This window comes from Oncorhynchus nerka, linkage group LG10, assembly GCF_034236695.1.
Source record: "Oncorhynchus nerka isolate Pitt River linkage group LG10, Oner_Uvic_2.0, whole genome shotgun sequence".
In the NCBI taxonomy this organism is placed as follows: Eukaryota; Metazoa; Chordata; class Actinopteri; order Salmoniformes; family Salmonidae; genus Oncorhynchus; species Oncorhynchus nerka.
Genome location: NC_088405.1, coordinates 89,038,603 through 89,053,734, shown reverse-complemented (window position 1 = coordinate 89,053,734; position 15,132 = coordinate 89,038,603). Strand labels below are relative to the sequence as shown.

The 15,132-nt window shown below is 44.2% G+C and overlaps 1 protein-coding gene across 1 annotated transcript in view; it reads left to right on the top strand.

The window, feature by feature from the left end:
• Positions 1-587: 587 nt before the first annotated feature.
• Positions 588-15,132, top strand: part of lars1b (leucyl-tRNA synthetase 1b) — a 38,317-nt gene continuing 23,772 nt past the window's right edge. The window contains 30 exon segments of the mRNA XM_065023400.1: positions 588-602; positions 849-879; positions 882-969; positions 1,066-1,140; positions 1,205-1,211; positions 1,254-1,323; positions 1,367-1,424; positions 1,426-1,498; positions 1,615-1,716; positions 1,718-1,771; positions 2,872-2,915; positions 3,187-3,243; positions 3,476-3,705; positions 3,851-3,940; positions 4,416-4,492; positions 4,630-4,684; positions 4,770-4,819; positions 4,821-4,910; positions 5,090-5,128; positions 5,131-5,175; positions 6,717-6,766; positions 6,768-6,877; positions 9,665-9,710; positions 9,712-9,743; positions 9,746-9,791; positions 13,788-13,845; positions 13,847-13,916; positions 13,919-13,985; positions 14,488-14,570; positions 14,746-14,796. Of these exon segments, the coding sequence (XP_064879472.1) occupies positions 588-602; positions 849-879; positions 882-969; positions 1,066-1,140; positions 1,205-1,211; positions 1,254-1,323; positions 1,367-1,424; positions 1,426-1,498; positions 1,615-1,716; positions 1,718-1,771; positions 2,872-2,915; positions 3,187-3,243; positions 3,476-3,705; positions 3,851-3,940; positions 4,416-4,492; positions 4,630-4,684; positions 4,770-4,819; positions 4,821-4,910; positions 5,090-5,128; positions 5,131-5,175; positions 6,717-6,766; positions 6,768-6,877; positions 9,665-9,710; positions 9,712-9,743; positions 9,746-9,791; positions 13,788-13,845; positions 13,847-13,916; positions 13,919-13,985; positions 14,488-14,570; positions 14,746-14,796 (1,963 nt within the window).

Here is a 15,132-nt window from a genome sequence, read left to right as displayed (position 1 = left end):
TACTTGCACATCCTCATCTGCACATATAACAAATTACTTCGCCACTATTGGCCTATTTATTGGCTTACCTCCTTACTTCATTTGCACACACTGTATACAGCTTTTTTTATTGTGTTATTGACTGTACGTTTGTTTATCCGATGTGTAACTCTGTGTTGTTGTTTTCTCAACTGGCCTACCTGGTTAAATAAAGGTTAAATTAAAAATTAAAAATATTGGTGTGGAATATTCTGATTGTGTTTTTGTACTCCAGAGAAAGTACAGTAGGCTGCTTTCTTCTGCTGCGAAAGAGGTTCATGGCCAGAAGAAATCCAGTTTTTGACAAATTAATGTCAGATTGGACTTTTCGTAGCAGGTTAGGAGAAATTACGCAGCAGGTTAGGGTAATTAACGTAGCAGGTCAAGAGAATGAAGTTAAGATTAGCTAAATGCAAACCATTTTTTTTACATTCATTTGACAAAAGCTGTTCCCTTCTAGCCCTGACCGTGAAAGAGCCCCTCACTTATACTACATTTCCCAGAAGTCTACGTTGTGTGAATGAGCTGTAGATGTCAACAGCTAAGTGCTGAAGGTTCGTTTTACTCCAATGTTTATAAACAAAGTAAATCTAAACATATACTATATAGCCTCAAAACATGGTTAAAACTATCATTTAGATGGTCAGCCCTTGCATCCATAGGCCTGTCTATGAATATGAGTGGCTACATTTCTCCAGCCCCACATCTCTTACCTTTTTTACCTGGGAATGATCTTTGTTATTGTTTAAACTGCTGATTGCAGCAATAATGATGAGGAACGAGGATGTTGTTGTTCTTCAATCTAAACAAATTATACATATTAATTTTAGGAGCGAAACGGAACAGCAAAGTTGGACTTTCTAAAAAGATAGAGGGGGGAATCCAACAGAAATGGGAGAAGGAAAGAAGGCGTGATTGTGACTCACCCACCACTATTTGTGAAAGCACATTGTAAGTCTACTTGGACCGTTAATATGATTATCCATGCCCTACTTTAGTTTTCACGGCCACTTTTCCCAACCTAATGTACCACCCTTTCATTCACAGCAAAAACAAGTACTTTGTCACCCACCCCTACTTGAATGGAAGGCTGCATCTCAGTCATACTTTCTGCCTTTCGAAGTAAGATATATAGAGATTTGACTTGTAGATGTACTAAGTAAGTGTAGGTCTTATTACATTCAAGATCCTCTGTGAAAAATGTATTTTACACATTGCTCTTTATTTCGTTGTAGTTTGCTGTTGGTTTCCATTGCTTGAAAGGGAAGCAATGCCTATTTCCATTTGGGTTGCATTGTACAGGAAGCTTGCTGTGCACATCATACATGATCAGCTGTTATTTAAGTAGGTTACATTCATCTTAATTCACAGGCCTGTGCAAGCAAGCTGAAGTGAGAGATGGAGGTTCCCTGATGAGGAGGAAGAGAACCCCAAGTTTGCAGATGAGTTCATGTTTAAAGACAAATCTAAGGGCATAGAGGTGAACACTTTATGCAAATATCAATTGATCCTCTGCACTACTTGTAAGCTTGGGGAAAATGGTTTCCTTTAATGCACAATTCAAAATGTAACTTATCTCTTGTGTGTGATCTTCAGAGCAAAGCAGTGGCAAAGGCTGTAGAGTCCAAGTTCCAATGGGACATTATGTGGTCTCTGGGGTTGAGTGACAAGGAGATGGTGTCGTTTGCCAACATGGGAACACTGCCTGGAGAACTTCTCACCCCAGGCCGCGAAAGACCAAAAGAGGATGGGTGTATAGGTGACTGATTATGACAAGAAACCATCAAACTGAGCTTGTTTCTTAATTTGATCTTATTCAGTACCAGGAAGCCTGATGTTAACCAATAGACATACATTTGTTTCATGAGATCTGATTCCTAACTCGATATCTGTGCTAATAACTTACATTTTCTTGCAAATCTCGCATTTACATCACTGTATAATTCTAAGTTAAGTGTGTGGATCTCAAGTTAAGATTCAGACCTGAATGTGCAGAGCAACAACCATGCTTTAGTTCACTTTCAAAAAAGAATTTCAGGTGCTGACAATGTTTTAAAAAAAAGGTGATTATATCACAGGTGGTACTGGCGACGCGCCTTCATCACACCGTTGTGAAGCCTTTCTACAACTCCTTTGTGAGGTGGCAGTTTAAAAAAGGCCCTAAATGAGAGGAATAAATTAAAGTTTGGTAAAAGGTAAGCTGTTGGAAATGGTTGTAAATATCCCTGCATTTTCCATGTAGCATTATTACATTGTCATGCCATTACGTTTTGCAGGTCTTTCATCTAATCACCGAAAGATGGAAAGCTGTGTATGGACCACGACAGGCAGACTGGAGAGGTAAAATGTTTTTACCACTACATAATCTCAATGAGTTGTGTGACTACAGCTCTGCAGCTTTTGTCATCAAAGCCCCATATACTACCCACCACGGCTACCTGTATGCTCTCGTTGGCTGGTCCTCACTACATAGTCGTTGCCAAACCCACTGGCTCCAGGTCATCTATAAGTCTTTTCTAGGTAAACCTCCGCCTTAGCTCACTGGTCACCATAGCAACACCCACCCATAGCACACGCTCCAGCAGGTATATTTCACTGGTCATCTCCAAAGCCAACTCCCTCTTTAGCTGCCTTTCCTTCCAGTTCTCTGCTGCCAATGACTGGAACGAATTGCAAAAATCACTGAAGTTGGAGACTTGTATCTCCCTCACTAACTATAAGCATCAGCTGTCAGAGCAACTTACCGATCGCTTCAGCTGTAAACAGCCCATCTGTAAATAGCCCATCCAACCAACTACCTACCTCATCCCCATATTTGTTTTTGTTTTGTTTTTCTGCGCTTTTGTACACCAGTATTTCTACTTGCACATCCGCATCTGCACATATATCACTCCAGTGTAAATTGCTAAATTGTAATTACTTAGCCACTATTGGACTATTTATTGCCTAACCTCATTACTTAATTTACACACACTGTATACAGATTTTTCTATTGTGTTATTGACTGTACGATTGTTTATTCCATGTGTAACTCTGTGTTGTTTTTGTTACGCTGCTTTGCTTTATCTTGTCCAGGTCGCAGTTGAAATGAGAACTTGTTCTCAACTTGCCTACCTGGTTAAATACAGGTGAAGTAAAAAATAAAATCATCATATTTTTACATTCTAGGGATCCACAGGGTTACACCCTCATTAAGATGAAGGTTGTCGAGCCCTACCCTGCAAACTAAGTTACTACTCTATGTGAACCCGACACACTGTATTTTATTTAGTAGCATGAGACTCGGAACAACTTTTTCATTGATGTAACCAATCAATTTTGTGTTGTTAATTGTGACATAAGGTGCAAGTTGGTTGTCCTAATAGCAGGTTATAGCAGATTATTGCAGGGTGCTGCTTGAGAATACAATAATTGTTTTGCACTCGTCTGAACACTTATTTTCCTGGTAACCCTAACCCTGGAGTGCCCTTAATAATCAGAGCATCTTCTTGGTGGTAGCTACTCTCAGACCAGAGAGCATGTTTGGCCAGACTAACTGCTGGGTCCATCCTGACATCAAGTACCTAGCCTTCGAGACGGCCAGTGGAGACGTGTTCATCAACACACAGAGGTCTACTAGGAACATGTCTTACCAGGGCTTCACGAAGAAGAACGGCAAGGTCACAGGGATCATGGATGTTCTGGGTGAAGAGATGTACATTTAAATGACATCCTTATGTTTAAGTATTTGCACATACACTTACACACTGCAACTTATGTGAGCCTGACACATACACACACACACACACTACATCTCATGTGACCACACAAACTCACGTTTAACTCTCTCCGTAGGATATTCTTGGATGTGCTCTTAGTGCCCCGCTGCCATCTTACCAGACCATCTATGCTCTGCCTACGCTCACCATCAAGCAGGACAATGGCATTGGAATAGTCAAGAATGCTCCAAATACCACTTAATTGCTTCCATGATGTCTCTGCTCCAGCACGTCAAGATCGGGCTTGAGGCCTTCCTCCTTTTGAAGAGCTAAAGTGAGGGAGGCATAAGTCATTGTAGAGCAAGTAAAAAGATGATGGTTACTGATTTAGGACCTGAGGGGATGCTACACACAACTCCCACAGCATTGCCTCTTTTGCTATGAGTCATTACAGTGAATTATTTTGGTCTGTTTTGCTCCAGGGGTTTACATCTGCATTGAAATGGTCTGACTAAATTGAAACGTCAGAATGCAGATGTCTATGGCTTTGTTCTCTCGCTGATGCACAATGTCCTGTGTTTGGTAGAGAAGGCAATGAGGGAAAACATTCTCAGAGGACACCGCAGGGGAATTTTTGTGCCTCTGGGTGTTGGTTGTGTTTCTCATGTGACTTTGGTCTACTTGCTTTGTGACACCCAGGCACTGGAATTGTCACCAGCGTTCCGTCCGATGCACCCAATGACATCGCTGCCCTGAGGGATATAAAAAAGAAACAGGTGATGCTTTAACTGTACTACTTAATTATTTACTTTGTGCTTGTTTGTGGCTTCTGGTCTATATTAGCTAATCTATGCATCGCAAAATATGTTTTGGTCAATGAAGTAATTGGAGATCACTTGGATTCCTCTTATAGGTCCTGAGAGAAAAATGTGGAATCAAATACAAGATGGTCTTACCTTTTGAGCTGGTAAGCTGCCTCTCGCAACCTTTATTTGGTTATAAATGTCCAGACAGTGTACTGTGTGCCTTGTACTCACGCTGCTCTACTCCATCTGCCCATCATTGAGATCCCTGGCTATGGGAACCTGTCGGCTCCTCCAGTTCTGTGACCAGTTGACGACCCCGAGCCAGAATGACCTTGATAAGCTGGCAGAGGCCAAGGAAAGGTTCTACCTTGAGGGCTTCTATGAAGGAGTGAGTCCTAATGGCTACACATAACATCTCAACTATGCATACATGTATTACAATACCACTTTATTTATCCTCGTAGGACAGCTATGGCTAAAGAGGTGCAGCAGACCTATACAACAATCTAGAATAATATTTTTAAAAGTCAACAACATAGTTTGTAATGAACTGTCCTCTTTTCTCAGATCATGCAGGTTGAAGACTAGAAGGGCCGAAAAATTGCAGGACGTCAATAAATAAACCCATCCAGAAGACAATGATGGAGGAGAAGGTACCCTGGTTGAAATCCATTATTTGATACTGTCGGGAAGAGAGGGGTGTGCCCGACTACACAAGTGGAAAAGGAGTAAACACACAACAACAGAGTTCAAGGTTCATAAGCTTTTACTATAGCTTTCAGTGTCTCTGGAGTTCTTGTCCACAAGCCGTTCAGGCAAAGAGGGTGGTTAAATATGGCGGCCACCTGTAGCCTCTTGCGGCGATGTGGCCTCACTGGCAGAGTCTGTGGCTGGAGAGCGAAAACACAGTGTGAGTAGGCTGGCTGTCTTCCTAACTGCTCCAGCTGAGTGAGGTCCAGCCTGCGCTCTTGTGCCAGTCAGTTGATTAAGGAATGCCTTGCAGGTGTGCTGATTAGTAATCTTGTACCATGTATGTTGGGTGAGAGGAGTTGTGGAGCTGTCTTTGGCTGGCCTGGTTTTGAACGTAGTGCAGTCTTCCGCAGTGCTGAACTGAGTGCTGCTGTCCATGGTGCTGTACTGGGACTCCTTCACCTATGCCCATGCTTCTCACGCTGCCACAGATACGACACCAATCTATATTTATTGTGTTCATGTTTATGCTTTTTAACTATATTGTTTGTTTACACTGTGTTCATGCAGCTACGGTTGTTGACGTGGGCTCTTTGCTACGGTTGTTGACGTGGGCTCTTTGCTACGGTTGTTGACGTGGGCTCTTTGCTACGGTTGTTGACGTGGGCTCTTTGCTACGGTTGTTGACGTGGGCTGTTTGCTACGGTTGTTGCCGTGGGCTCTTTGCTACGGTTGTTGACGTGGGCTCTTTGCTACGGTTGTTGACGTGGGCTCTTTGCTACGGTTGTTGACGTGGGCTGTTTGCTACGGTTGTTGCCGTGGGCTCTTTGCTACGGTTGTTGATGTGGGCTCTTTGCTACGGTTGTTGACGTGGGCTTTTGCTACGGTTGTTGACGTGGGCTGTTTGCTACGGTTGTTGACGTGGGCTTTTTGCTACGGTTGTTGACGTGGGCTCTTTGCTACGGTTGTTGACGTGGGCTGTTTGCTACGGTTGTTGACGTGGGCTGTTTGCTACGGTTGTTGACGTGGGCTCTTTGCTACGGTTGTTGACGTGGGCTCTTTGCTCTTTGCTACGGTTGTTGACGTGGGCTCTTTGCTACGGTTGTTGACGTGGGCTGTTTGCTACGGTTGTTGACGTGGGCTGTTTGCTACGGTTGTTGACGTGGGCTGTTTGCTACGGTTGTTGACGTGGGCTGTTTGCTACGGTTGTTGACGTGGGCTGTTTGCTACGGTTGTTGACGTGGGCTGTTTGCTACGGTTGTTGACGTGGGCTTTTTGCTACGGTTGTTGAAGTGGGCTGTTTGCTACTGTTGTTGACGTGGGCTGTTTGCTACTGTTGTTGACGTGGGCTGTTTGCTACTGTTGTTGACGTGGGCTGTTTGCTACTGTTGTTGACGTGGGCTGTTTGCTACTGTTGTTGACGTGGGCTCTTCATTGATGTGTTTGATACGTTTCTTTGTTGTGCATTAGTGTGTTCTAACCTGGACCTCTACTAATGTTCCAGGGCCAAGCTTTGATCTCTATGGAGCCAGAGAAGCAGGTGATGGTGAGCTCTGGCACTCTGTGACCACACACTCTTTAGGTTCTGTGATGAGATCAGGAAGAACTTTGAGGCCACTCTGAACTGGCTCCAGGAGCACGCATGCTCTCGTACTTATGCCCTGGGTAAGGAGGGGGACAGGCATATGGGGCAGGATCAGTGGAGTTAGTTTGGACAGGGGACATGGGACAGGATCAGTGGAGTTAGTTTGGACAGGGGACACGGGACAGGATCAGTGGAGTTAGTTTGGACAGGGGACACGGGACAGGATCAGTGGAGTTAGTTTGGACAGGGGACACGGGACAGGATCAGTGGAGTTAGTTTGGACATGGGACATGGGACAGGATCAGTGGAGTTAGTTTGGACAGGGGACATGGGACAGGATCAGTGGAGTTAGTTTGGACAGGGGACATGGGACAGGATCAGTGGAGTTAGTTTGGACAGGGGACATGGGGCAGGATCAGTGGAGTTAGTTTGGACAGGGGACATGGGACAGGATCAGTGGAGTTAGTTTGGACAGGGGACATGGGGCAGGATCAGTGGAGTTAGTTTGGACAGGGGACATGGGACAGGATCAGTGGAGTTAGTTTGGACAGGGGACATGGGGCAGGATCAGTGGAGTTAGTTTGGACAGGGGACATGGGGCAGGATCAGTGGAGTTAGTTTGGACATGGGACATGGGGCAGGATCAGTGGATTTAGTTTGGTCATGGGGCAGGATCAGTGGAGTTAGTTTGGACAGGGAACATGGGACAGGATCAGTGGAGTTAGTTTGGACAGGGGACATGGGGCAGGATCAGTGGAGTTAGTTTGGACAGGGGACATGGGACAGGATCAGTGGATTTAGTTTGGACATGGGGCAGGATCAGTGGAGTTAGTTTGGACAGGGGACATGGGACAGGATCAGTGGAGTTAGTTTGGACAGGGGACATGGGGAAGGATCAGTGGAGTTAGTTTGGACAGGGGACATGGGGCAGGATCAGTGGAGTTAGTTTGGTCATGGGGCAGGATCAGTGGAGTTAGTTTGGACATGGGACATGGGACAGGATCAGTGGAGTTAGTTTGGACATGGGACATGAGGCAGGATCAGTGGATTTAGTTTGGACATGGGACATGGGGCAGGATCAGTGGAGTTAGTTTGGACAGGGGACATGGGACAGGATCAGTGGATTTAGTTTGGACATGGGGCAGGATCAGTGGAGTTAGTTTGGACATGGGACATGGGACAGGATCAGTGGATTTAGTTTGGACATGGGACATGGGGCAGGATCAGTGGAGTTAGTTTGGACATGGGACATGGGGCAGGATCAGTGGAGTTAGTTTGGTCATGGGGCAGGATCAGTGGAGTTAGTTTGGACATGGGACATGGGACAGGATCAGTGGATTTAGTTTGGTCATGGGGCAGGATCAGTGGAGTTAGTTTGGACAGGGGACATGGGACAGGATCAGTGGAGTTAGTTTGGACATGGGACATGGGACAGGATCAGTGGAGTTAGTTTGGACAGGGGACATGGGACAGGATCAGTGGAGTTAGTTTGGACAGGGGACATGGGACAGGATCAGTGGAGTTAGTTTGGACAGGGGACATGGGACAGGATCAGTGGAGTTAGTTTGGACAGGGGACATGGGACAGGATCAGTGGAGTTAGTTTGGACAGGGGACATGGGACAGGATCAGTGGAGTTAGTTTGGACAGGGGACATGGGACAGGATCAGTGGAGTTAGTTTGGACAGGGGACATGGGACAGGATCAGTGGAGTTAGTTTGGACAGGGGACATGGGACAGGATCAGTGGAGTTAGTTTGGACAGGGGACATGGGACAGGATCAGTGGAGTTAGTTTGGACAGGGGACATGGGGCCGGATCACTGGAGTTAGTTTGGACAGGGGACATGGGGCAGGATCAGTGGAGTTAGTTTGGACAGGGGACATGGGGCAGGATCAGTGGAGTTAGTTTGGACAGGGGACATGGGACAGGATCAGTGGAGTTAGTTTGGACAGGGGACATGGGACAGAATCAGTGGATTTAGTTTGGTCATGGGACAGGATCAGTGGAGTTAGTTTGGACAGGGGACATGGGACAGGATCAGTGGAGTTAGTTTGGACAGGGGACATGGGACAGGATCAGTGGAGTTAGTTTGGACATGGGACATGGGACAGGATCAGTGGAGTTAGTTTGGACAGGGGACATGGGGCAGGATCAGTGGAGTTAGTTTGGTGTCACAGCAAAGCATATCCTGTGCAGGGCCAGGATTTTTACTGACCATGTGACCTGACAACTCTTGGCGTAGTTCTACCAGTAACATACAGTCTGACTAAACTCTGGGCCTAGTTCTACCTATAACATACAGTCTGACTAAACTCTGGGCCTAGTTCTACCTATAACATACAGTCTGACTAAACTCTGGGCCTAGTTCTACCAATAACATACAGTCTGACTAAACTCTGGGCCCGAAAGGTAACTTCGTCAGGTCAAACATCCCAAAATATATCAATTCCACCTCACATGACCATTACGGACATGACGCATGGTGGGTGCAAAAACATGTGTATATCTCTAATAATTAGATGACAATGAGATGGGGGCTTGTAATGGTTCCAGAACATAACCTCTCACGTCCGGGAACACATCTTTTGAGACCAGAGGCATTGGGGAATTTTGGGATGGTGTAAAATTTGCTTGGAGGCAAAATACCCAAAATAAGGAAGCATGTTTTAGTAGATAATGTGCCAAACTACAGGAAGGAAACATGTTTCACATGCTTAATGATCAGTTTTCCATTTCAATGGAGGACCCAGCGTGTAAAACCACAGTAATTATATGATAAGCATATCCCTTACCGTTCACACTAGAAGGTGGTTGATTGTTTTTCTTTCTTGGTCTTTTTTTTTGTCCGGTGTGCTTGTTGCTATAGGAACAAGGTTGCCATGGGACCAGCAGTGGCTAATGGAGTCCCTGTCTTTACATGGCCTACGACACCGTGGCTCACTTCCTCCAGGGGGAGTGCTCAACGGACAGGGACCGTCGCCTCAAGGGATCAAGTATGCACCATTCTCTACTCTCACATGGTCATTTCATTTATTGGGAATAGGCTTCTGTAGATGCAGACTGAGGGCTTTATAACTCCTTAATAGGACCTTTTCAACAGCAATATAGAAAGTTTGTAATGTAATGGTTGGAGATATGATTATAATGTACTATTTTGCACATGCATATACAGTTGAAGTCGGAAGTTTACATACACCTTAGCCAAATAGATTTAAATTCAGTTTTTCAGAATTCCTGACATTTAATCCTAGTAGAGATTCCCTGTCTTAGGTCAGTTAGGATCATCACTTCATTTTAAGAATGTGAAATGTCAGAATAATAGAATAATGATTTATTTCAGCTTTTATTTATTTCATTATATTCCCAGTGGGTCAGAGGTTTACAGTGCCTTGCGAAAGTATTCGGCCCCCTTGAACTTTGCGACCTTTTGCCAGATTTCAGGCTTCAAACATAAAGATATAAAACTGTATTTTTTTGTGAAGAATCAACAACAAGTGGGACAGAATCATGAAGTGGAACGACATTTATTGGATATTTCAAACTTTTTTAACAAATCCAAAACTGAAAAATTGGGCGTGCAAAATTATTCAGCCCCTTTACTTTCAGTGCAGCAAACTCTCTCCAGAAGTTCAGTGAGGATCTCTGAATGATCCAATGTTGACCTAAATGACGAATGATGATAAATACAATCCACCTGTGTGTAATCAAGTCTCCGTATAAATGCACCTGCACTGTGATAGTCTCAGAGGTCCGTTAAAAGCGCAGATAGCATCATGAAGAAAAGGAACACACCAGGCAGGTCCGAGATACTGTTGTGAAGAAGTTTAAAGCCGGATTTGGATACAAAAAGATTTCCCAAGCTTTAAACATCCCAAGGAGCACTGTGCAAGCGATACTATTGAAATGGAAGGAGTATCAGACCACTGCAAATCTACCAAGACCTGGCCATCCCTCTAAACTTTCAGCTCATACAAGGAGAATACTGATCAGAGATGCAGCCAAGAGGCCCATGATCACTCTGGATGAACTGCAGAGATCTACAGCTGAGGTGGGAGACTCTGTCCATAGGACAACAATCAGTCGTATATTGCACAAATCTGGCCTTTATGGAAGAGTGGCAAGAAGAAAGCCATTTCTTAAAGATATCCATAAAAAGTGTTGTTTAAAGTTTGCCACAAGCCACCTGGGAGACACACCAAACATGTGGAAGAAGGTGCTCTGGTCAGATGAAACCAAAATTGAACTTTTTGGCAACAATGCAAAACGTTATGTTTGGCGTAAAAGCAACACAGCTCATCACCCTGAACACACCATCCCCACTGTCAAACATGGTGGTGGCAGCATCATGGTTTGGGCCTGCTTTTCTTCAGCAGGGACAGGGAAGATGGTTCAAATTGATGGGAAGATGGATGGAGCCAAATACAGGACCATTCTGGAAGAAAACCTGATGGAGTCTGCAAAAGACCTGAGACTGGGACGGAGATTTGTCTTCCAACAAGACAATGATCCAAAACATAAAGCAAAATCTACAATGGAATGGTTCAAAAATAAACATATCCAGGTGTTAGAATGGCCAAGTCAAAGTCCAGACCTGAATCCAATCGAGAATCTGTGGAAAGAACTGAAAACTGCTGTTCACAAATGCTCTCCATCCAACCTCACTGAGCTTGAGCTGTTTTGCAAGGAGGAATGGGAAAAAAATTCAGTCTCTCGATGTGCAAAACTGATAGAGACATACCCCAAGCGACTTACAGCTGTAATCGCAGCAAAAGGTGGCGCTACAAAGTATTAACTTAAGGGGGCTGAATAATTTTGCACGCCCAATTTTTCAGTTTTTGATTTGTTAAAAAAGTTTGAAATATCCAATAAATGTCGTTCCACTTCATGATTGTGTCCCACTTGTTGTTGATTCTTCACAAAAAATACAGTTTTATATCTTTATGTTTGAAGCCTGAAATGTGGCAAAAGGTTGCAAAGTTCAAGGGGGCCGAATACTTTCGCAAGGCACTGTACATACACTCAAATAGTATTTGGTAGTATTGCCTTTAAATTGATTAACTTGGGTAAAACGTTTCGGGTAGCCTTCCACAAGCTTCCCACAATACGTTGCGTGAATTTTGGCCAATTCCTCCTGATAGAGCTGGTGTAACTGAGGCAGGTTTGTAGGCCTCCTTGCTCGCACATGCTTTTTCAGTTCTGCCCACACATTTTCTATAGGATTGAGGTCAGGGCCTTGTGATGGCAACTCCAATACGTTGACTTTGTTGTCCTTAAGCCATTTTGCCACTTTGGAAGTATTCTTGAGGTCATTGTACATCTGGAAGAGCCATTTGCGACCAAGCTTTAACTTCCTGACTGATGTCTTGAGATGTTGCTTCACGATATCCACAGAATTTTCCTACCTCATGATGCCATCTATTTTGTGAAGTGCTCCAGTCCCTCCTGCAGCAAAGCACCCCCACAACATGATGCTGCCACCCACTGTCACGCCCTGGTCGAAGTATTTTGTGTTTCTTCATTTATTTGGTCAGGCCAGGGTGTGACATGGGTTTATTGTGGTGTGTTTTGTCTTGGGGTTTTGTGGGGTGTTGGGTGTGTGGCTTAGTGGGGTTATCTAGCAAAGTCTATGGCTGTCTGGAGTGGTTCTCAATCAGAGGCAGGTGTGTATCGTTGTCTCTGATTGGGAACCATATTTAGGCAGCCATATTCTTTGAGTGTTTCGTGGGTGATTGTCCTTAGTGTCCTGATGTCCTTGGTCTGTGTTAGTTTACACAAGTATAGGCTGTTTTGGTTTTTGTTAAGTTTATTGTTTTGTAGTGTTTGTGTTTAGTGTGTTTTTTCATTAAACATGAATCGTAATCTACACGCCGCATTTTGGTCTGACTTTCCTTCACCACAAGAGAACCGTTACACCCACGTGCTTCACGGTTGGGATGATGTTCTTCGGCTTGCAAGCCTTCCCCTTTTTCCTCCAAACATAACAATGGTCATTATGGCCAAACAATTCTATTTTTGTTTCATCAGCCCAGAGGATGTTTCTCCAAAAAGTACAGTCTTTGTCCCCATGTGCAGTTGCAAACCGTAGTCTTGCTTTTTTACGGCGGATTTGGAGCAGTGGCTTCTTCCTTGCTGAGCGACCTTTCAGGTTATGTTGACATAGGACTTGTTTTACTGTGGATATAGATACTTTTGTACCTGTTTCCTCCAGCATCTTCACAAGGTCCTTTGCTGCTGTTCTGGGATTGATATGCACTTTTCCCCCCAAAGTATGTCCATCTCTAGGAGACAGAACGCATCTTCCTTCCTGAACATATGACGGCTGCGTGGTCCAATGGTGTTTATACTTGCGTACTATTGTTTGTACAGATGAACGTGGTACCTTCAGGTGTTTGGAAGATGCTCCCAAAAATGAACCAGACTTGTGGAGGTCTACAATTATTTTTCTGAGGTCTTGGCCGAGTTTTTTTTTTATTTTCCCATGATGTCAAGCAAAGAGGCACTGAGTTTGAAGGTAGGCCTTGAAATATATCCATAGCTACGCATCCAATTGACTGAAATTATGTCAATTAGCCTGTCAGAAACTTCTAAAGCCATTACATAATTTTCTGGAATTTTCCAAGCTGTTTAAAGGCACAGTCAACTTGTAAACTTCTTACCCACGGGAATTGTGATACAGTGAAATAAACTGTGTAAACAGTTGTTGAAAAAATTACTTGTGTCATGCACAAAGTAGATGTCCTAACCGACTTGCCAAAACTATAGTTCGTTAACAAGAAATTTGTGGAGTGGTTGATAAATGAGTTTTATTGACTCCAACCTAAGTGTATGTAAACTTTCGACTTCAACCTTATTTTGTGGAAGAGGAAGAAAGCAGTGCGCCAGAGCTTTTAAAATCCCAATAGTTGGTTATGGATATATATAGTGGAGCCACTTTACAATCTGAGTCTCTGTGTCTGTGCTCTCTCTGTCTCCCTTTGTCTGTCTGTCAGGCCAGAACAGATGAGCAGGGAGGTGTGGGACTTCATCTTCTTTAAGAGCTCTCTCTTCCCCGAAGATGGAGATCCCCAAAGAACACCTGCAGAGGCTGAGGGGGTTTGAGTACTTGTACCCCATGGGTGCCCTGTGTCTGGGAATGACCTGGTGCCCAACCACCTGTACAACCACGTGGCCGTGTGGCCCAATGCCAGGTGAGATGAACCTCCAGCCTGGCTACCTGCCTGTCTGCCGGGCCTGCCTCTCTACGGTGCTAGGGCTGCTACAGGGATACAAGCTATTTGGGCTTTATGGGAATGTTGTTTTGCTATGTTGAATGCTGGAATGCTGTATTGATTGAGTTAATTGAGCCTTAATTATATGATGAAATGGGTGCGAGTGCTGTATATTAAAGATATCTGGAAGTGGTTTGTTTGTCTTTTCTGATTTATGCAGTTTTGGGTGAACTTGTACGTCCTATTCTGGTCATACTATAAGACTAATGTCCACATACATTAGATACAGCTGGTGTCCTTACAAGTGTAGAATAATTATGCAGTTCCATACCTATATTATTGGAAAGGATTGTCAGGATAAGCCTAATTACTGCAGGGTGTAACCAGTTATGGGATAAGGCACTGTGCAGATGGTACGGATGGGAAGACAACCCCTCTGGAGATTCTCATGTTTTGAAGGAGATTATCTTTGTGTACACAGCAGAAAATGGCTGCAGGCAGTCCGGATGAATGGTCACCTGTTACTCAACTCTGAAAAGGCATGTTTTCCCTTCTCTGAAAGAGGTTTTGTTAACTACAAACAAGTCACCGATGCACTGAAATTTCTCTGTCGCCTGCTCTGGCATCATGGGACCTTTGTGTTTGATATGGTCTGAAGACGCCAAGGGTCATGCACAAATACTGTGTGTGTGTGTGTTTGGGGGCGATCCTACTGACAGTCTTTGTTCATATTCATCAGATGGCAACATCTTCATTCTGAGTATCGCCATCTCCAAGTTCTCTGCTAACGGTAAGTAGGGCCCTATAAGCCTTCCAGTCTCTTAACTCAACATCTCCTAATTACTAGGAAGCTTTATGAGAGGAACAGTCATTATTTTACAGGCCTTTTCTCCAGAAGTTATTAGCATAATCAATTAGTCATTCTTTACTTCTTGATGGCTAAAAGTTTCCTGCTATTTCTCCTCTGATGGAAGGGTGGGTTTGCTTTATTTGGGAAACAGAAATAGAATTGGAAGGGGTAGCAGAGCATTGAGATAGCGTTTCCTGCATTCCTTCCGACCACCTCTTCCTACTTGGAGAGTAGAAATAAACACCATGGTCTGGCCCAGAGTGGTGGTAGTAAATT